The 23,033-nt window shown below is 35.5% G+C and overlaps 1 protein-coding gene across 1 annotated transcript in view; it reads left to right on the top strand.

The window, feature by feature from the left end:
• The window catches only part of COL24A1 (collagen type XXIV alpha 1 chain), a 350,400-nt gene that overhangs the window by 152,808 nt on the left and 174,559 nt on the right, over positions 1-23,033 (top strand). Inside the window, exons 20-23 of the mRNA XM_070467179.1 lie at positions 10,626-10,679; positions 11,882-11,926; positions 14,923-14,976; positions 19,929-19,973. Of these exons, the coding sequence (XP_070323280.1) occupies positions 10,626-10,679; positions 11,882-11,926; positions 14,923-14,976; positions 19,929-19,973 (198 nt within the window). The remainder of the gene's footprint in view (positions 1-10,625; positions 10,680-11,881; positions 11,927-14,922; positions 14,977-19,928; positions 19,974-23,033) is intronic.

The raw sequence follows: 23,033 nt of genomic DNA on the forward strand, positions 1-23,033 counted from the left end.
CCTTGATGTACTCCTTTCCTGATTTGGAACCAGTCTGTTGTTCCATGTCCAATTCTAACTATTGCTTCTTTTTTTTTTCATTTATTTTTATTAGTTGGAGGCTCAGGAGACAGGTAAAGTGCTCTGGTATTCCTACCTCTTTCAGAATTTTCCAGTTTGTCATGTTCCACACAGTCAAAGGCTTTGGCACAGTCAATAAAGCAGAAGTAGATGCTTTTCTGGAACTCTCTTGCTTTTTTGATGATCCAGTGGATGTTGGCAATTTGATCTCTGTTTCCTCTGCCTTTTCTAAATCCAGCTTGAACATCTGAAGTTTACAGTTCACATACTGATGAAGCCTGTCTTGGAGAAATTGAGCATTACTTTGCCAGCCTGTGAGAAGAGTGCAATTGTGCAGTAGTTCGAACGTTCTTTGGCATTGTCTTTCTTTGGGATTGGAATGAAAACTGACCTTTTCCAGTCCTATGGCCACTGCTGAGTTGTCCAAATTTGCTGGCATATTGTGTGCAGCACTTTTACAGTATCATCTTTTAGGATTTGAAATTGCTCAACTGGAATTCCATCACCTCCAATGGCTTTGTTTGTAGTAATGATTCCTAAGGCCCACTTGACTTCACATTCCAGGATGTCTGGCTTCTAGGTGAGTGATCACACCGTCATGGTTATCTGGGTCATGAAGATCTTTTTTGTATAGTCCTTCTGTGTATTCTCGCCACCTCTTCTTAATATCTTCTGCTTGTGTTAGCTCCATACCATTTCTGTCCTTTATTGTACCCATCTTTTCATGAAATAGTCCCTTGGTATCTCTAATTTTCTTGAAGAGATCTTTAGTGTTTCCCATTCTGTTGTTTTCCTCAATTTTTGCATTGATCACTGAGGAAGGCCTTCTTATCTCTCCTTGATATTCTTTTGAACTCTGCATTCAAATGGGTATATCTTTTCTCCTTTGCCTTTCACTTCTCTTCTTTTCACAGCTATTTGTAAGGCCTCCTCAGACAAACATTATGCCTTTTTCCATTTCTTTTTCTTGCAGATGGTTTTTATCACTTCCTCCTATACAGTGTCACAAACCTCCATCCACACTTCTTCAGGCACTCTATCAGATCTAATCCCTTGAATCTGTTTGTCACTTCCACTGCATAATCGTAAGGGATTTGATTTAGGTCTTACCTCCATGATCTAGTGGTTTTCCCTACTTTCTTCAATTTAAGTCTGTATTTGGCAATAAGGAGTTCATGATCTGAGCCACAGTCAGTTCCCAGTCTTGTTTTTGCTGACAGTGTAGAGCTTCTTCATCTTTGACTGAAAAGAATATAATCAATCTGATTTCAGTATTCACCATTCAATGACATCCATGTATAAAATCATCTCTTGTATTGTTGGAAGAAAGTGTTTGCTATGACCAGTTCTCCTGGCAACTCTGTTAGCCTTTGCCCGGCTTCATTTTGTACTCCAAAGCCAAACTAGCTTGTTACTTCAGATATCTCTTGACTTCTTACTTTTGCATTCTAGTTCCCTATAATGAAAAGGACATCTTTTTTGGGTGTTAGTTCTAGAAAGTCTTATAGGTCTTCATAGAACCATTCAACTTCAGCTTCTTCAGCATTGGTGTTTGGGGCATAGTCTTAGATTACTGTAATGTCACATGATTTGCCTTGGAAGTGAACCGAGGTCATTCTGTCATTTTTGAGATTGTGCCCAAGTCCTGCATTATGAACTTTCTTTTGTTGACCATGAGGGCTACTCCATTTCTTTTAAGGGATTCTTGCCCAGTTAGTAGATATAATGGTCATCTGAATTAAATTCTCCCATTCTAGTCCATTTTAGTTCCCTGATTCCTAAAATGTTGATGCTCACTCTTGCCATCTTCTGTTTGACCACTTGCAGTTTGCTGTGATTCATGAATCTAACATTCCAGGTTCCTATGCACTATTGTTCTTACAGCATCGGACTTTACTTCCATCACTAGTCATATCCACAACTGGGCGTTGTTTTTACTTTGGCTCCATCTCTTCATTCTTTCTGGAATTATTTCTCCACTTTTCTCCAGTAGCATACTGAGCAACTTCCAACCTGGTGAGTTCATTTTTCAGTGTCCTATCTTTTTGCCTTTTCATACTGTTCATATGGTTCTCCAGGCAAGAATACTTGCCATTGATCTATATCTGTTTTTTTTTTTCTCATATTAAACTGTTTTGATTATTTTAGCTTGGTAATATATTTTAAAATCAAGAAGTGTGAGGCCTTCAGCTTTGTTACTATTCCTCAAAGTTGTTGTAGATATTCACAGGCCTTTTTAGTTCCATATGAATTATAGAGTTTTTTTTTTTCCTACCTACATAAAATTCCACTGGAATCTTGCTAAGGATTGCTTTGAATCTGTTGGTTGGATGATATGGACATTTTAAAAATGTTAAGCCTTCCAATCCATGAGTATGGAATGTCCCTTCATTGTTTGTGTCTTTTTAAATTTCTGTCAGTAATGTTTTGTAGTGGACTCTCTTTCCATTTATTTGTGTCCTTTTAAATTTCTTTCATCAGTGTATTTTCAGTGGGCAGGTTTTTGACCTTCCTGATTAAATTTATTCCTATGTGTTTTATTCTTTTTGGGTGCAATTGTAAATGGTATTATTTTGTTCATTTCACTGTTTTTTGGTTTGTGATGTATAGAATTGCAGCAAATATCTGTGTATTGATTTTGCATCCTGAAACTCTACTGAATTCATCTATTAATTCTAACAATTTTGGTGGCGTCTTTTTGAATTTATATATATATATCATGCTGTGCTTAGTCACTCAGTCATGTCTGACTCTTTGCAACCCCATGGACTATAGCCCGACAGGGTCCTCTGTCCATGGAGATTCTCCAGACAATAATACTGGTGTGTTGCCATGCCCTCCTCCAGGGGATCTTCCCAACCCAGGGATCGAACCCAGGTCTCCCGCATTGCAGGCAGATTCTTTACCATCTGAGCCACCAGGGCAGCCCTATTATCTGCAAATAGTGACAGTTTTACTTTTTCATTTCTAATTTGGATGCCTTTGATTTATTTCTATTTTTTGGCTAACTGCTGTGGCTCAGACTTTCAATTCTATGTTGATTAGAAGTGGCAGAAGTGGGCATCTTTTATTGCTTCTAATCTTAGAAAAAACATCTTTCAGCTTTTCTGTTGCTTATGAAGGTAGCTGCATGTTTGTCATATATGGACTTTTATGTTGAGGCACATTCTCTCTATACTCATTTCTTTTTTAAAATCATAAGTGGATTTTAATTTTGTCAAATGCTTTTTTACATCTATTGAGATGATCATGTGGGTTTTGTTTCATTTTGTTAATGTGGTTTACCACCTTGATTGATTTCATGCTGTTGATTTCATTCAACAGAAATGTTGAATCTTCCTTATATCCCTGGAATAAATCCCATGTGATCTTTGTGTATGATACTTTTAATGTGCTTTTAAAAAAAAATTACAATACTGTGCTTTAGGGAGACTGTGTCTGTGTGCACTCACTTGTGCTATAAAGGTGTAGGGAAATTTCAAAAATGGTGCTCATCAGCACTTCAGTCCCAAAGTCCCAACTCATACCTGCCTCACTAGCAGTCACTTTAAGATTAGTAAATAAGTCTCCTTCACACATGGTCCACTTCTCTAACTACTGCTTTTGCAGTGAGTCCCAGAAAGTGTGAAACCATGCATGAGTCCTTCAAAAGGAGTATATCAGATTCCACAGCCCCCAGTTCCCTTGGATTAAGCCCCATTGAGTTTTAAAAGCCAGATTTTGGGGGCCCCTATTTTTTAGAGCTGGTATTGAGGTTTGGCATAAACCCCTTGTATCTCGGAGTAGCTCCAAACCCATGAGATCCCTCCCTATGGGGGTTGCTTATTGGAGGTGAATTTTTTATGAAACCACATGTCTACCTCTCCTTCTTATCTCAGTGAGGCTTTTTTTATCCTCTGTTGTGGGGAAGCTGTGTAGCTAGTTCTTTTTCAGTGGTAATTGTTCTAAATGTAGTTGTAGATTTGGTATGTCCATGGAAGAAGGTACCATCTTGTACTACCCCACAATTGCTAGTTTCTTTCAAGGACTTTCACATCTATTTTCGTTAAAGATGTTGGCCACTAATTTTATGTTCTAGTAGTATCTTTATTTGGTTTGGTATCAGGGTAAAGCTGGCCTCATAAAATGACTTTGAAAATATTCCCTCTTCAACTTTTCTGGAAGAGTTTCAGAAGGATTTGCATTAATTCTTTTTTAAATGTTTGGTAGCCTTCTCCAGGGAAACCATGCTAGATTTTTTATTTACTGGGAGGTTTTGATTAATGATTCAGTCTCCTTGCTAGTTATAGTTATGTTCAGATTTTCTCTTTCTTCATGATTCAGTTTTGGTAGGTTGTGTATTTCTAGGAATTTTACCTGTTTTTTCTATGTTATCCAATTTGTTACTGATATTAGTCTCTTGTGATCCTTTTTATTTGACACATAGTCAGTGATGCAGAAGTAGATATTTTTTGGAATTCCCTTGCTTTTTGTATGATCCAACTTATTTTGGCAATATGATCTCTGATTCCTCCGCTTTTTCTAAATTCAGTTTGCACATCTGGAATGGAAGTTCTTAGTTCACATAATATTGAAGCCTGGCTTGGAGAATTTTGAGCATTACTTTGCTAGCTTGTGAGATGAGTGCAATTGTGTGGTAGTTTGAACATTCTTTGGCGTTGACTTTCTTTGGAGTTGGAATGAAAACTGACCTTTTTCAGTCCTGTGGATACTGCTGCCCTTTCCAAATTTGTTGGCATATTGAGTACAGCACTTTCAAAGCATCATCTTTTAGCATTTGAAATAGCTCAGCCTAAATTACATAACCTCCACTAGCTTTGTTCATAGTAATGCTTCGTAAGGCCCACTTCAGTGCATACTCCAGGATGTCTGGTTCTAGGCACACCATCATGATTATCTGAGTCCTTAACACCTTTTTCATGTAGTTCTCTGTGTATTCTTGCCACTTCTTCTTAATCTCTTCTGCTTCTGTTAGGTCCTTGTTGATTCTGTCCTTTATTGTGCCCTACTTTGCATGAAAATATTCAATTTTCATGAAGAGATTGCTAGTCTTTCCCACTGTAATGTTTTCCTCTATTTCTTTGCATTGTTCACTTAAGATTTTTTATCTCTTCTTGCTATTCTCTGGAACTCTGCATTCAGCTGGGTATATTCTTCCTTTCTCCTTTGCATTTTGTTTCTCTTCTTTTCTCACCTATCTGTAAGGCCTCTTTAGACAAGCCACTTTGCATTCTTCCATTTCTTTTTCTTGAGGATGGTTTGGTCACCACTATCTGTGTACCCAAATGTTACAAATCTCTGTCCATAGTTCTTGAAGGCACTCTGTCTACCAGATCTAATCCCTTGAATCTATTTGTCACCTCCACTGTATAAGGGATTTGATTTAGGTCATACCCAAATGTAGTCATGTAATCATGTATGGATATGAGAGTTGGAACATAAAGAAGGTAGAGCACCAAAGAATTGATGCTTTTGTAGTGTGGTGCTAGAAAAGACTCTTGAGAGTCCCTTGGACAGCAAGGAGATCAAACCAGACAATTCTAAAGGAAATCAACCCTGAATACTCATTGGAAGGACTGATGCTGAAGCTGAAGCTCTAATACTTTGGCTACCTGATGAAAAGAGCTGACTTAGTGGAAAAGCCCCTGATGCTGACAAATATTGAAGGCAGAAGGAGAAGAGGGCTACAGAGGATGAGATGGATAGCATGACTGATTCAGTGGACAGGAATTTGGACAACATCCAGGAGATGTTAAGGGGACAGGGCTGCCTGGTGCGCTGCAGTCCATGTGGTTGCAGAGAGTTGGACATGACTTGGCGACTGAGCAACAGCAACAACGATACCTGAATGGCCTAGTGGTTTTCCCTTCTTTCGTCAATTTAAGCTTCAATTTTGCAATGAGAAGCTGATGATCTGAGCCACAGTCACAGTCAGCTCCAGGTCTTGTTTTTGGTGGATGAATAGAGCTTCTCCATCTTCAGATGCCAAGAATATAGTCAATCTGATTTTGGTATTGACCATCTGGTGATGTCCATATGTGGAGTTGCCTCTTTTATTGTTGGAAGAGTGTTTGCTATGATCAGTGTGTTCTCTTGGCAAAACTGTTAGCCTTTGCCCTGCTTCATTTTGCACTCCAAGGCCAAACTTGCTTATCACTCCTGGTATCTCTTGACTTCCTACTTTTGCATTCCAGTCCCCTATAATGAAAAGGACATCTTTTTTTGATGTTAGCTCTAGAAGATCTGGTAGGTCTTCATAGAAACATTCAGCTTCTTCAGCATTAGTGGTTAGGGCATAGTCTTGGATTACTGTGATGTCACATGATTTGCCTTGGAAGTGAAATGAGATCATTCTGTTGTTTTTGAGGTTGCACCCAAGTCCTGCCTTATGAACTTTCTTTTGTTGACCATGAGGGCTATTCCATTTCTTCTAAGGGATTCTTGCCCACGGTAGTAGATATAATGGTCATCTGAATTAAATTTGCCCATTCCTGTCCATTTTAGTTGACAGATTCCTAAGATGTTGTTCACTCTTGCCATCTCCTGTTTGACCTTATCCAATTTACCTTGATTCATAGATCTAACATTCCAGGTTCCTATGCGATACTGTTCTTCACAGAGTGGGACTTTTCTTTTACTACTAGACATATCCACATCTTAGTGTTATTTACACTTTGGCTCAGTTCCTTCATTCTTTCTGGACCTATTTCTCCTGTCTTCCCTGGTAGCATATTGGACACCTATCCACCTGGGTTGGGGGGGGGGGGGTGTCTCATCTTCCAATGTTGTATCTTTTTTCCTTTTCATACTGTTTGTGGGATTCTTCAGGCAAGAATGCTGAAGTAATTTGCCATTCCTTCTTCCAGTAGACTGCGTTTTGTCAGAACTCTTCACCATGACCCATCTGTTTTGGGTGGCTCTGCACAGCATGCCTCGTAGCTTCATTGAGTTATACAAGGCCATGATCCATGTGATTATCCCATGGTTATTGGTTAGCTTTCTGTGATTGTGGTTTTCGTTCTGGAGACTGTGGGAATGTAGTTTTTGCTTCTTTTGTCTGCCCTCTGATAATGAGAATAAGAGGCTTATGCAAGCTTTCTGATTGGAGAGACTGGCTGTGAGGAAAACTGGGTCTTCCTCTGGTGGGCAGGGCATGCTGTAAATCTTTAATCCAATTGTCTACTGATGGGTGAGGCTTTGTTCCCTCCCTATCACCATCTATGTCTATACTCATATTTATTTTGCTTGTTTTAGAAATTAATACAAGTGAAATCATACTACATACATACTTCAGTTACTTTCTTCTTTCACTCAATCTTATCTTTTCAGCTTATTCTAAGTTGATTAATTATAGCATGTTCATTTTCACTATATAGTAACTCACTGTATAGATATACTACACTTTTTTAATTAATAGAACTATTGATATCTTTTCTGGCAGGTATCTTTTAGGTTTCATCAGTCTTTCATTTATGCTTGTAAACACTGTGTAAACTCGAATTTGGGGTTTCCATTTTCTGTATTTGGCCATTAGATGGTGAAAGACAGGGAAGCCTGGCCTGCTGCCACCCATGGGGTTGCAAGAGTCAAACATGACTGAGTGCCTGAACAACAAGAACAGCATTAGATCATGTTTATTAATTTTTCAATTTAAGTCTTTTCTGTTTCTACTAATTTTTATCAGCTTGATTGACCTACTAATTTCTGGAAGAGATGTGTTAAAATTTCCCTCTCTAATAGTCGATTCCTCAATTCATCTTTATCAGTTTTAATGTATATATTTAGAAGTTGTGTTACTCAATGCATAAAAATTCTGGTTTTTCTCTTCCTAATGAACATAACCTTTTATCATGATCGAATGACCCTCTTAATGCTAATAATCTATTTTACCCTAAAATCTATTAGCTCTAGAGTTTAAAGTGTTAGTCATTCAGCTATGTCTGACTCTTTGTGACCCCATGAACTATAGCCCACCAGGCACCTCTGTCCAAGGAATTCTTCAGCTGAGAGTACTACAATGGGTTACCATTTCCTTTTCCAGGGGATTTTCCCAACCCGGGGATGAACCCTGTCTCTTGCATTGCAGGCAGATTCTTTACCATCTGAGCCACCTACTTCAGCTATTTTGTGGCTGGTAAATTGCTTGCATATATCCTCCTATTTTTTAAATTTAATTTTTCTCATTTTTATGTTTTAGAGGTGTTTCTTATAAACAGCCTGTAACTAGTTTTTCCCCTTTAATTAAACTTTTATTCCTTTAAGATTATAAATTAATCTTGGAAGAGGAAGGAAAAAGGAACCTGGGCTTATTTGCCTCCCTGAAAGGGTTTTTTTGGGGGATTTTAGTCAGGGTGCCACTTTCACAGGCTAAATAGCTGCAGTGAGAGAATAGCAAAATCGCGTTCTCTTGGATCACTTAGCCCCTCTTCTGGGTTTGGAGCTAAGTTTTTTAAATATATTCTCCAATGTAAAATGCATCTTAATCAATGCCTTTTGAGACCCCACATTTGTTGGTAAGTTTTTGGTGTACTTATTTTTAGATACATGTTTTTGTTAACCTATCATAATTCAATACGAAGTTATTTGCACATCCTAAAAAATTTCTGATCCCCCCAGAAAAGTTTTTGCTCCTTCATCTAAGTCCCCTTTTCCACTTTGCTAATACTTCTGTTCCATTACAACTCTTACTCTAGTTTTTATTTTAAAGTGCCTTCTCCCATAGTAAATTATTAATTCATTGAGAATAAAGAGTCTATCTTATTCATATTTGTATAGTTCAGGACTACTATTGTGCTTTTTATTGGACCTTACACATAGTAGAAAATTAATAAAATGTTGAAAAAAATGAACATATGAATAAATAACTAAGCATTAGCTATTCTGTGATGGAATTTAAATATCATAACATTCTGACCTTTAGTCTGAACGTTAAAACCTTAGAGTTCTAGAAGACCATTTTAGATGTTAAGAGTTTGAAGTCACTGTATCAGTCAGGATTCTTTGATTGTAAATAATGAAAACTCAACTAAAATATGATTGTATATGAGAAGTTTAGGAATTCAAACACAGCTACACCCAGACCCCCAAAGATATCCTTAGAACCCAATCACTTCATTTATTAATTCTTTGATTTCCTTCTCAGATTCTCTCCCCTTCTTGGTTTCCTTCTGTTTAGGTTTACATCATCCTTAATGCTATTCTGTCTTCCCAATTGTTCCACCGTAAGCCAAACATTTCTTTAGTTGAACTAACTTGGGTTTCTGTCTCATTACTGAGCCAACAACTGTTTCTAGGCATGTGGATTATGCTGATTTTTTAGGTCCTTATCACATATCCATCCTTAAATTTAGTCAAGGGTACAGTCCCCTCCCCTCAAACTACATGAGGAAAGACTACTTCATTAAGCAAAATTAGGATGCTTTTGCCTAAAAAAAGATGAATATATCAAACAGTATACATTCATTTCAATAATCTATCTCTTCCTATTAAAAATAAGGAAGCTGAGCAAAACAGCTAGGTTATTGCCTAAACTCATGCAGTTTCTTAAATAGTGCTTGTGTACAAAATAAGCCTGTGATAATATATTATAGACTTTTAAGCTTGAGCAGTTTTTCATTTTTTGATTGTGTTTAGAACATAGCAATGATAAACCAAGATATATCATGAAGGAAAGATTCTCATGCAGTTTATCACTCTGCTCCATTCCAAACCAAAAACCAGTCACATAGGTAGATCTACTATTTGGCATAGTTATTTGTTACAGCTAAAAATTAGATTAAACCTTTTAATGGTTATAGGCTTACTGAAAGTAATAATGCAAAATGTAGTTTTTAAAAAAGAGTTACTTAAAAATTTGGCTCATTGCCTAGTTAGAGGAACAGAACAAAGCAAGAAAAATGTTGCCATGTTAAATAAATGATATATAATCTTTCCTGAAATAGGAAGATTTTTGTTTTAGTTACTGGATGAATTGTTATTCAAAGAGCATTTGACTTTTAACAGCATGCATTTAGATTAACAAAAGATGTATTTTAATCTTAAAATTCATGATTGTGTTCAGATAGTTACTTTGTTCTGCAAATTGTCCTCTCTTTTTTACTAGCTTATATCAAGAAAGGAAGTAAGTTGAAGAACATTTCATATGAATAATGTGCTCCAGACTTTGCTAGTCTCTAAACAGATGTTAAAACACTATATATCTTCTCCATCTGTTTTCAGACTTTGTGGACACTCTATGATACATCAGTATTTACTGTACTAGTATCAGATTAACAATTGGGCCTATTGCTTTAATTCTAGGAGTACTTTTTATGAACAATGGTCCAGTTGAAGAGTGACATACTGTGAGCAGATTATATGAATATTAGCATATTGTTTAAAATTAAGTTTCTCATGTTTTCCAAGTTTTTGGATAACATGCAGTTTTCTGCTTATTTATCCTCCAAATCGCTTTGATAATTTCCCAATGAGAAATGAATGATATCAAATGTATTGCACATCTGAGCCTAATGCTTAATGAAAAAGTATTAACAGAGTTACTTTGTGTCCTTATATTGCTTTTACAGGGATTCATTGGAAACAGAGGGCCTTCTGGACCTCCTGGTCTCAAAGGAACTCAGGTATGGAGAAAATACATATCCAGTCAGCAATTCTTTAAATTCAGATTTTTCTTTTTTATTTTTCATGGGACTTTAGTTTTGGCTCAGAGAAAACTGCATTAGATGAACAATTTTTTACCATTGAGGATTTCAAGTTACCATTTTGTATTGGCAGTTATGGGATGGAATTTGGAATCATTTTAATGTTCTGAATTCACTAAGTGATTTATGAAGTGGTCTCTACAAAATGGCTGAAGAATCTGAGCCCATAATCTCCCTCATATGTACTAGAATTTACATTTACCATTTGTGTCTATTTTATATTTCTAACCCATAAATTATTTTTAATTGAATTATGGACTGAGCAAAATGTTTTTAGATAAATAAGATCTATGATTTAAGAGGTCTGTAAGTGTTCAGATGTGGTAAATATGAGCTGTTTATTTAAAGGTAAAAAAAATCAGTATGTTTAGCAAATATGTTAAATAGAATACATTTATTATTTTAATTTTCTTAGAGAATAAAGTATAAATATTATTTGTTTTATGTTTCTCTGTTTTGTCTACCCATACAATATTTAATCCTTAGAAGAGTGCACAAAATTTTATATTTTATGACATGATAGCTGATTTGATCTCAAAAATGTTGGATCTGCAAATTAGATAAAAGGAAACTCTAAACATTGAGCTCCATTTGTGTAGAATCTGATATATCTTTATCTCTAAGGCTTAAGAAAGAACTGAGACTCAAAACATTTGTTGAATAATTAAGAATTAGAATGTGCCAAGAGCAGATTCTGTACTAACAATTTTTTAATAAAAACAATTTGTACTGATTTCCATCTATTTATGTCAGAGACATAGAGCCCAAGAAAGTCAAGTCTGTACTCATTTCACCGTCCTCAGTGATTCCTAATGCTGATTTTTGCAATGCCCTAATCACTTTCACTCTTAACTACTCTCAATTTTCTATGTTTATCTTATATCATCTACCAATTTTTAAAAATAATCCAAAAGTACATATCCTTCTTAATGTGATACAGGCTTGTCAAACAAAAAAATTAAGTGTTATGGGGTGACATAGTTCTAAAATATAAGAAAATCACAGTATTATTTTTATTACATTTCAGAAAGAGCTTCAGACTTCAGAATAAATGGAGTAAAGGTTTACATTTTTAAATACTCATCTCATGAGGTCATGACATGTTCTGATCTTTGTTTAAGGGAGAAGAAGGACCAATTGGATCCTTTGGAGAACTGGGGCCAAGAGTAGGTACCACATAAATAATTTTTGAAGAATGCTTCTCTTAAAACAATGGTTTTGTGTTTTTTAATAACACTGAAGTTAAAGTTATAGCAAAAGGAAAAAAATGAAAACAAAACTATAGTGGTTTTTGAAGTGGCCTCCATGGTCTATAGCAATACAATCCCCTCAAATAAAATGATATTGTAATTAACATTTTCCAAGGATATTTTAAATTATATTATGCCTACTACATATTTGTGACACCATGGTCTAGAGCACATCAGGCTCCTCTGTCTGTGGGATTTCCCCGGCAAGAATATTGGAGTAGGTTGCTGTTTTCTTCTCCAGGGATCTTCTTGACCCAGGGATCAAGCCTGTCTCCTACATTGCAGTATTCTTTACCAACTGAGCTACCAAGGAAGCCCTGCAACTAAAATTTTCCAGGGATATTTTAAATGATATTATACCTACTACATGTTTACTTGTTCCTTCAATTCATCCAGTCTTACGGTCTTAGTAATTTGTGCAATTTATTTATAAAGTGTCTCAAAATGTCATATGAACCTAAATACATTAACCATTTAGTAATACTTGGAAAATTTCTGTTTTCTGAGTTTGTTAGTAAATTTATGGAAGGCAAATAAGATATTTTCTGGCCAGCTATTTTTTCAGATGATAGTGTGTGGTAATGTATGAATTACTTGTTTTCATGTTCTAAAAATGAATTTTTTAAGAATTTGGGGGCACATGATGAAAGTTTACAGTATCATAAAGTAATTAAAGTGTGTACAACACATATATTTTAAGAGTCATTATTAGTCTTGCAGGAAATACCTTTCATTTTTTTCTTGAGAACCTCATAATGTATGATGTTCATCATTGGTTGAGATATAATGATCTCCTTAATCAAATCTTATGTAATCAGACATCAGTTATTTGATATTAGGAACCAAGTACTATAGATTACTCCAGGATATTGACTTTCTCTCCTCCAGGGATCTTATCCTCTACTCTCTTCAGTTACTTACTGCTATGGACAAACCCTTGACCTTGTCATTACCAATTACAGAAACCTCTTAATTTTTAATTTTAAACTTTTCATTCCCCAACCATCATCTCCTTTCTTTCTGTTACACTCTCTGTTGTAAACCAATCCAACAGTCCCAATAGAAATTTCAGTTCATTGATTCTAATGATACTCCATACTCCTTATTTCCCTCATGACCATGCATCTCTTCTAAATTTTAGGGTGCCCTATGGATTGATTTGTAGACTTCTCTTTTCTTTCTACACTCACTGCCTGGATGAACTGGTCCATTCTTATGGATTTAAATGCCATCAAATGCTAACAATTTCCAAAATTATACATTTAGATCAGAACCTTCTACCCCTTGACTCCGTACTTGTACTAACTACCACCAGATTCCTCCCCTTAGAGGTCTAAGAAAACTATCAAACGGAAATGTCCAAAACTGGAGCCTTCAATTTACCCTTCAAACCTGTTCTCCCACGGTCTACTTTGTTTCATTCATCCTTTACTCAGGTTAAACATGAACAAACTCTTTCTTGAGTTCATTCTTGACTCTTTCTCTCACATTCTGCACATGACCTGTCCACAATTCCTGGAAGCTCTGCTTTCAGACTATATACAGAATCTTACCACTTGCCACAGCCTCCTCTGATGTTGTTGTTTTAGGCACTAAGTCATGTAGACTCTTTTGCAACCCCATGGACTGTAGCCCACCAGTCTCCTCTGTTCAAGGGATTTCCCATGCAAGAATACTGGAGTGGGTTGCTATTTTCTTCTCCAGGGAATCTTCCCAACTCAGGGATCAAACCTGCATCTCCCACCTTGGGAGGTGGACTCTTTACCACTGAGCCAGCCAAGAGGGAAGCCCACCTACTCCGTTACCATCCTGTTTATGCCATTGTCATATCTCACATGGATTTATTGCAGATGACTCCTCTTTGGACTCCCTGCTTCTGCTCTGACATCAGAGTGATCCTGTGAAAACCCAGATTCTGGCACTTTTCAAAGCTTGCTAAGGCTTCCTGCCTTGCTTAGAGTTAAAACCAAAGCCCTTACTATAATCTACCAGGCCCTCACGACCTGGCTTCCTCTCCCCCCATTCCCTTTTCATCCCTCATCTTCTTACTGATCTCCTCTCTTATGCTCTCCAGCTACATTCTTGCCTCAGGGCCTTTACATTGCTCTTTGCCTCTGCTTAGAATGCTCTTCCCCCAAGGATCCATATACGTTTTCCCCTTTAAAAAGTCTTTACTCGATTGCCACCTTCTCGTTGAGGTCTTTTTTATAAGTCTTACCAAAATTTTAAACAAACTTCCACAACAGTTTATATCTCCCATCCTGCTTAATTTGATGTTCTTCAAATTTGCCACTACCTAGTATACTGTGTATTTTACTTATTTTTTTTTAAATTATGTCATCCTCCATAGAATGTAAGCTCTATAAAAGTGAGTGAAAGTGAAAGCCACTCTGTCATGTCCCACTCCTTGGGGCTCAATGGACTGTACAGTCCATGGAATTCTCCAGGCCAGAATACTGGAGTGGGTAGCCTTTCCCTTCTCCAGTGATCTTCCCAATCCAGGGATTGAACTCAGGTCTCCCATATTGTGGGCAGATTCTTTACCAGCTGAGCCCCCAAGGGAAGCCCAGAATACTGGAGTGGGTAGCCTATCCCTTCTCCAGCGGATCTTCCTGACCCAGGAATCAAACTGGGGTTTCCTGCATTGCAGGCAGACTCTTTACCAACTGAGCTATCAGGGAAGCCCCAAAGGCAAGTATATTTAGTGCATTCCTCAATCCTCAGTTTCTAGAACTGTGCATGGCAAGTAGACAGACATGGTAGAATGAATGGCTAATAAGTTTGATAAAATGCATTTATCAGGTAATTTTGAAGTGTTTCATCTCATAGGATAGTCTGAATTTCATAAATTAGCAAACTTTCTGAAAGAAGAAGGATTAAACATATCTTTCTTTTCCCTGTTCCCTTCTAAGGGAAAACCAGGTCCAAAGGGGTATGTCGGTGAACCAGGACCAGAAGGCTTGAAGGTAAAGCAACTAACTTTCTTACCAGTTACATAGAATAATTTACAAAAAGATAAATTTATGACTTTCAGAACAGTATAAAATGAACACATATCAAAGATTTTATTCAATTCCCTTAATTGAGGGAACCAGTTATATGTTAAAGCTGGTTCAAATAGCATGTGAAATACTGTATGTCTTTATATCTTTATCTGTATCTAGGTATATGTCTGTGAATATCTATGACTATGACATTGTGTATATATATAATTAGATATAGATATAAAATTAGATATTTTAATAAAGAAATATTAAGATTTGTGGTTATATGTAGGACAATAACGGGCTTCCCCAGTGGCCCAGTGGTAAAGAATCCATCTGCAAGGCAGGAGCAGCAGCAGATGTGGATTCCGTCCCTGGCTAGCGAAGATCCCCTGGAGGAGAGCATGGCAACCCACTCAAGTATTCTTGCCTGAAGAATCCCACAGACAGAGGATTCTGGCAGGCTACAGTCCAAGGGGTCGCAGAGAGTCAGACACGACTGAAGTGACTTAGCATGCATACACATAGGATAATAAACTATAACTTTAGGGACTGTCTGTTCCACTAGTAGAAATCTACAAGTCAAAAGTCTATAATTTTTAAATCTACATTTAAAAACTGTGTTTGTATATCTTCACTAAGTCTGGGTCCTTTAACTGAAAGTATACAGTGAGTATAAGTACATACTCTGGATCATCACTGGGTATTTTTAAGATTTTATGACATTTAAAAAATGTACTACCGACCAACTTTTTTGCTTTGTGTTGAAGTTTTATGTGATTTTTAGTAACACCAACAAATATAAAGTAATGCAGTGGTTTTTCATGTACAGCATTAAGTAAGGTCTGAAAGAAACTAACTTATGAGAATTGGTGATCAGTACAAATTTAAAATTTAATGAAAAATTGAATTGTATCAGAGATTTATTGCTTTATTTCCTAATCTAGAGTTCAGAGCTCATTATTTATATTAAACTCTTCATTTTTATTATACTGGAGATTAAGGGGAAAACAAACAACACTCTTTGAAGCCAATAATAAATATGAGCCAAAATATTTTTTAATGTGTCAGCATGTCTGGGAGTATCTGTACCTGACTCTCAAGTTACATAGAAAAACTCCCAGAAAATAGATGCATGGTATTTATAAATAGAAGTCTTAATTATCTTTTACTGTAATTAATCCCTGTACTATTAAGCAACTAGAAAATCACCATGAGCTACCATCCAGTCAAACTAAACTGGCAGGAAACAAATCTCAGTCCTTACTGATATCCTGCCTCCTCCCTAGAGTTACCTCAGCATCTGGGTGGCATCCGTGTTACCTAGGAAGAGAAGGAAGTTCTTTACAGTTCAGTCCTCATACTTGTCCCTGCAATTTCTTGCTTGGAATATCATATAGCTATTTCCTAGATCTGGCACTTCCTTGAGAGAACCTGAAACTCTGGGAGAGCACTTTGGAGATTGTTAAGAGCCACCACCTTTCACAGAACCTAGGATCTCTGTTCTCTCCGTAGGCCTGCAGGAATTATTCCTCTCTGTCTCTTTTCATCCTCAAAGACAACTCACCTCCTACATTCAGACTGTCTGAAAACGCAAGCAGTAATGTAGGTAATCTGCAAGCAACTTTTGCTTTCTGCCTGTTAACACAGACCTCCCTTAAGATTATGTATCACAAAGGGTTCATCTCTCTAATTGGAATTTGAGAGGACCATTAAGTAGGAGAAGCTTTTTTAAAATTATATCTATATATGCATACATATATATATACACACATATATATTGTGTATATAAATATAAAATCAAATCCTGCCACAAATTTTCTATAAAAACTAATGAACTTTTTTTTCCTATTGGGATTCTTTATTAATTTATTTTTAATTAATTTATTTTTTAATTGAAGGATAATTGCTTTACAGAATTTTGTTGCTTCCTATCAAACCTCAACATGAATTAGCCACAGGTATACATATGTCCCCTCGCTCTTGAACCTCCTTCCCATCTCCCTCCCCCTCCCACCCCTCTTGGTTGATAAGAGCTGCTGCTTGTGTTTTCTGAGATATACAGCAAATTCCCATTGGCTATCTATTTTACATATGGTAATGTAAGTTTCCATGTTACTCTCTCCATACAGGTGAGAGAAGGTGAGAACCTTCTCCCCCCGTCTCCCTGTGTCCATAAGTCTGTTCTCTTGTCTGTTTCTCCGTTGCTACCCTGCAAATAAATTCTTCCATACCATCTTTCTAGATTCCGTATATAAGCATTAGTATATGATATTTATCTTTCTCTTTCTGACTTACTTCACTCTGTATAATAGGCTCTAGATTCATCCACCTCATTAGAACTGACTCAAATGCACACACATATACATACACACATATATATTGTGTATATAAACATAAAATCCTGCCACAAATTTTCTATAAAAGCTGTCTAATGAACTCTTAAAAACTAGGATTTTCAACATACTAGTACAATGCTTTATTCAAAGCTTTATTTATATAATGCTTTATTTATTTACTATTTATATAAATGTATATAGAAATAGAAAAGCAAGTTTTTGTAGTCTTTGAAAGCTTATTTCAAACCGATTACCTATATGAGTATTAGGTTTCAGTGCTAAAATTCAGCGCCATCCAATAGAATATAAAATATGAATCACAGATGTGGAGCCCCAAGAAAAAGGTGAAAAGAAATAGGAAAGATTAATTTTAGTAATATATTTTGTGTAACCCAAGATATAAAAATATTATCATTTCAACATGTTATCAGTATTAAAGTTATTAATGAGATTTTTGTACAAAGTCTGAAATACAGTGTGTGTATTATATTTACATCACACTTCAGTTTAGACCAGTTAATTTCAAGTGCTAAGTAGCTACATATCATGAGTAACTACATTATTGTTTGGTGAGTTTAACTGTCCCACCCTGCAAAATAATCAGGTAATAGTTTAATCTCCTATCTCTGATATAAATAAAATATGCACTGTTGTCAGATTAATTATACATGGCACCCTAAACTACTTTTCACTAGTTTGTGCCTTTGTTTGGGCTTTCTTCATGGCATTCCTCACCACTGAAAGTGACCCTTTCTCATGACCAGTGTAAAAGCCATCCAGGGCCCAACTCATATAGTTTGAAATACAGTTTCACAATTTATTATTTGAAGCCACTGATGTTTAGATTTTTATAAATTTATTTTTAATTGGAAGGTAATTGCTTTACAATTTTGTATTGATTTCTGCCATACAACAACATGAGTCAGCCATAAGTATATATACATCCCGTCCCTCTGAAACCTCCTACCCCACCAGATCCCACCCCTCTAGGTTATCACAGAGCACTGAGTTGAGCTACCTGTGTTATAGAGCAACGTCACCTAGCTATCTGTTTTACGTATAGTAGGGTACAGGTTTCAGTGCTACTCTCTCCACTCATCCCACCCTTCCTTCCCCCACTGTGTCCACAGGTCTGTTCTCTATGTCTGCATCTCTACTCTTGCCCTGTAAATACGTTCATCAGTACTGTTTTTCTACATTCCATATATGTGTGTTAATATACACTATTTTTCTTTCTGACTCATTTCACTGTATAACATGTTCTAGGTTCACCTACCTCACTGGAACTGACTCAGATTTGTTCCTTTGTACGACTGAGTAATAGTCACTTGTACATATGCGTAATACCACAACTTGTTTATTCATTCATCTGTCAATGGTTGAACATCTCGGTTGCTTCCATGTCCTAGCTATTGCAAGTAGTGCTGCAGTGAATATTGGAGTATGTGCGTCTTTTTGAAATACAATTTTCTCAAGGCACATTCTCAGTTGTGGGGTTGCTGGGTCATAAGGTAATTTTATTGCTAGTATTTTAAGGAATCTTCATACTCTTCTCCATAGTGGCTTGATATCAGTTTACATTTCCAATAGTGTAAGAGGGTTCTCTTTTGTCCATCGTCTCCACCATTTCTTGTTTGTAGATTTTTTGATGATGGTTGTTCTCATCAGTGTGAGATGATTTTGATTTACATTTCTTTAATAATGAAAGATGTTGAGCATTTTTTCACAGGTTTATTGGCCACCTGTATGTCTTCTTTGGAGAAATGTCTGTTTAGGTCTTCTGCTCATATTTTGACTGGGTCATTTGTTTTTCTGATAAGGTGGTATGGTATATGTACTGCATCTTACTTAACACTGCCAGCAGGCTATGGGACAGCAAAACCATAATTAGACACATTGGTATTTCTGTGGTGAAATGTAAGGATGTTCAAATTAATCAAAGTAACTTTCTGTGACTTGGGTCAGGCAAAAGCATTGCTACCAAGTAAACACAGGTTAGGTCAAGTTTGCCACCAAATGTGTTGTGAAAAACTTTGGGTTTTCAGAGCTTTAGGGACAGCAGAATTGTGGCTAAAGCTATGAACTGCAGTGAAGCCAGCTGTAGCCGCTCTCTCCCACACGAGCCTGCTCCTATGAACGCCTTTGTTCCTCCTGTGGGCTGTGTTCTGCTGGCTTGTTCTGCCCAGCGTCATGAGATACCTTATCTACTGAAGCAAAGAGGGTCCCTGGGGGCGAGGGCTTGATTTTCACTCTTAATATCTTCTACAGCACCTACCACTCTACCCTTTATAGAGTATACCTCAGTAGATATTTTATTTTTAAAATTTTATTTGTAAAAGTGTTTTAAAAGGGATTAAAATTCAGATATAGAAGAATGTAATTTAAGGAAACAGGTTACTAGTATTTGAATGAAAAGAGAGCAAAGACTATATCCAACACAAATACTGTAACAGAGTTTTGATAAACTGAAAATTCCTTTGTTAATTTTATAGATTATAACTAGATACTTACATTAAGATGAAAACAGGAGCAATGTTGAGAGTATTCTTGTTTGAAAATTAATGTTTTTTTCAACTTTATATTCTTTATTAACAGGGAGAAGTAGGAGAGCAAGGAAACATTGGGAAGATTGGTGAAACAGTAAGCTTATTTTATGCTCTTATTTTCACTGTTTAAATCCTCGCATGAGCATTTTTAGGAATCATGTTAGCCGTGATATATGCTTATAAAATTCAGAATACAAAATACTTATCCACTACAAATATATAGTCATTTATTATGTGACAAGTAAAACCTATTATACAAAAAAGAAATGAGGGAAAACACAGATACTATTTTCATCCAGTATAAATTACATTTGTGATCTCAGGAACCTTTTAGTTTCTAATACTGGGTCTTTACCTTTAGTTCTGATCATCTCAAGCTACGTTTGACTGTAACATTTTTCATGATTAAAAAGCTACAAATTATCAAACCATTAAATATTATAATAGGTGGAAAATGTTTTCTTTATATTTGGAAGGTTGGAGTTAACTGTGAGATAATTCAATGAAAGACATAATTTCTTTTCTCAAAAAGTTTAACTTGTTTAAATTAACATTATTGTAGAAGTAGGCAACTCATGTTGTTTTTGAATCAGGTATGTTAGGGATAATTTTTTTTTTTTTTTTTGCTATGGGAAAAGCCAACTATAATATTCTCTAAGAAATGAACCTACATAACATATAAAATGGTAAGTTAAATTAATAAGAGGCAAGTGAATTTATGTACAGTGTGTGCTGGGTTATCACAAAGAAAGTGATACTGTTTCATATCAATATTTATTTAGTAGGTAGGATGAGCAAATACAATGCTCTGTAAACCTATCTTACAACTTAAAGATAAAATTTTCTAAAAAATTGTTTTACAAGCTTAAATAATTAAATATATTTTCTAGTCTGAGAGTAAAACAATACATTTTGATATTCTTAATTTTTATCATGAATTATTATTAAAAATAAGGAGATGATCACTTAGTCTTAAAAGATCATTGTTATACCATTTAATCTTGAGCTGCTAGAAGGTGAATATTTTGTTCCTTTTTTTAACCAAAAAGGGAAATTTCAATGGAGTATTTATATCAATTCAATTGTTTAAGGCTCCTTATCAAATATGGATGTGATTTGTATTTCCCTGTCATTCAGATTTTAAAAATTCAGCTTAAAGAAATGAAATTCTGCATTTCTGAGTGACAAATTGCATAAAAATATATAAACTAGAATTTATAGCCAAACTTAAAATATCAATGAAAAACATATTTTCTTCAAATAACATATATCAGACTTCTAAGTTTTATTTAGTTTAAAATGTTGGGCTGGTTCCACATAGTATAGGAACCTATCATCAGTGCTATCCAAAGAGGAAATGGACTATCTTGGCAGGTGGTAGATTTCTGTTACTGGAGGGAAATTAACAATTGTGGATTATTCACTATGTGCCAGGAATAATACTAAGTGATATTTTATATTGTGGCATTCATTTAATTCTCAAACAATTTTTAAAAGCACATTTTGTTATTCTGGTTTTTGAAATGAATAAACTGAAGCATAGTAAGTAATCTGTTCAAAGTCATGTAGCTTATTAGTAGCTGAACTAAGATTTAAACCCATAGCTCAAAATTCAAAGCTTTATACCTTGCTGGGGATTTTTTTCCCCGGTTTTATTGAGGTTTAATTGACTAATGAAATTTAAGATATTTAAAGTGTATGTAATGATTTGATATGCCTATATGATGCAAAAAGATCCTCCTACCTCCATAAAGTTAGCTAACATAACTGGGGATATTTTACTGTTAGCTGAAAGCCACTTGGCCTAGATTTTATAGTGCAATTTAGGCATCAAATAAGTTATGAAACAAAAAGACCGTTCCAACTTTGAGATTCCATCTTCTCATTAAGGATGGGAGATAAAAGTCTTTTGAAAAACTTTAGCGGCTATATTGAATTAACATATAAACATATATATATATGTATATATAAAATGTCTAAAAAATATTTATGGTTCTTGATAATTCCCAACTTTTATTTTCTTGTATTGACTTCAAAATCTTAGAAATATAGTTAATTTAATCCAAAGTTCGGTAAAATTCTCAAGAGATACGGGAAAATACAGCTGTACTTCACAATGTCAGTCTAATAATTTGAGGATATTTAAGGTTAGTTGTAATTGCATAGCTAATTACTTTTCCCAAACCTTCTGAATGGTCATCTAATTGGATCTCCTCCAGTTTTGTTTCTTTCTAGATTTATACAAAATTGAACCCAGTTTGTGATAGTACCAAACAGAGTAGTCCCATCTATATTACATGTCTGTATATGTCTTACATTTATTTACTATAGGCAAAGAATTAATTTCTATAGATATGCCCTAAATAAGTCTCTAATTTCAAAAGATACCTCCTTGTCCTCTGCATTCTAACTTTTGGTTATGAATAAATCTGGAATTATCTCACCTTAATTGCTAGTTCTCTCTGTCTTTAACTCTCCAGGCTGAAAGTATTTGAAGAGCTACAAAAGGGAATACAATATACTTTTTCAGTATTGGTCAAGAGAACAGAATTAAAATAGTATACAGTCCTTATAAGGGAACAGACATTTATAAGACTTAGGCATTATAAAGGAACAAGCTTTCTTTGTAGACAAGAATGTTTTAATAGGATTTTTAACACTCAGATTCTTCCATAGAGTGATTCAGCATCTCATTCTTAGATTTGAATGATTCAGCAGGTATTTATACTCAGGAATATTTATTGAACATTTGATCCCTGCCTTCATGAAATTTATAGTCTATTAGAGGTTATACAGACATTAAAAATAATATCATAAAATTATATAATCATAACTGTGATACATCCTACAGAGGAAAATTTTAAGGAACTGTGACAGTTGCCAAATTTAGATATGGGGATGAAAGGACTGTTTTGAGGAAATGCCATATGATCTGTGACCATAAAGAATGGTATGAGTTGGCTGTGGAAGAGTGGGGAGAAAAACTGTTCCTGGAATGTGCAATATAACATACTTCCCACACATATAATACACTTAAAGCATTTAGTACAGAGCTGGTCACATAGTGAAAACATAAAATGTTGGCTGTAATGGTTGTGGTGGTGGTTATTCTTATATTTGTGGTTCTATATGGGAAAGCATTTAACTTTTAAGG

This window comes from Odocoileus virginianus, chromosome 5 (assembly GCF_023699985.2).
Source record: "Odocoileus virginianus isolate 20LAN1187 ecotype Illinois chromosome 5, Ovbor_1.2, whole genome shotgun sequence".
Lineage (NCBI taxonomy): Eukaryota > Metazoa > Chordata > Mammalia > Artiodactyla > Cervidae > Odocoileus > Odocoileus virginianus.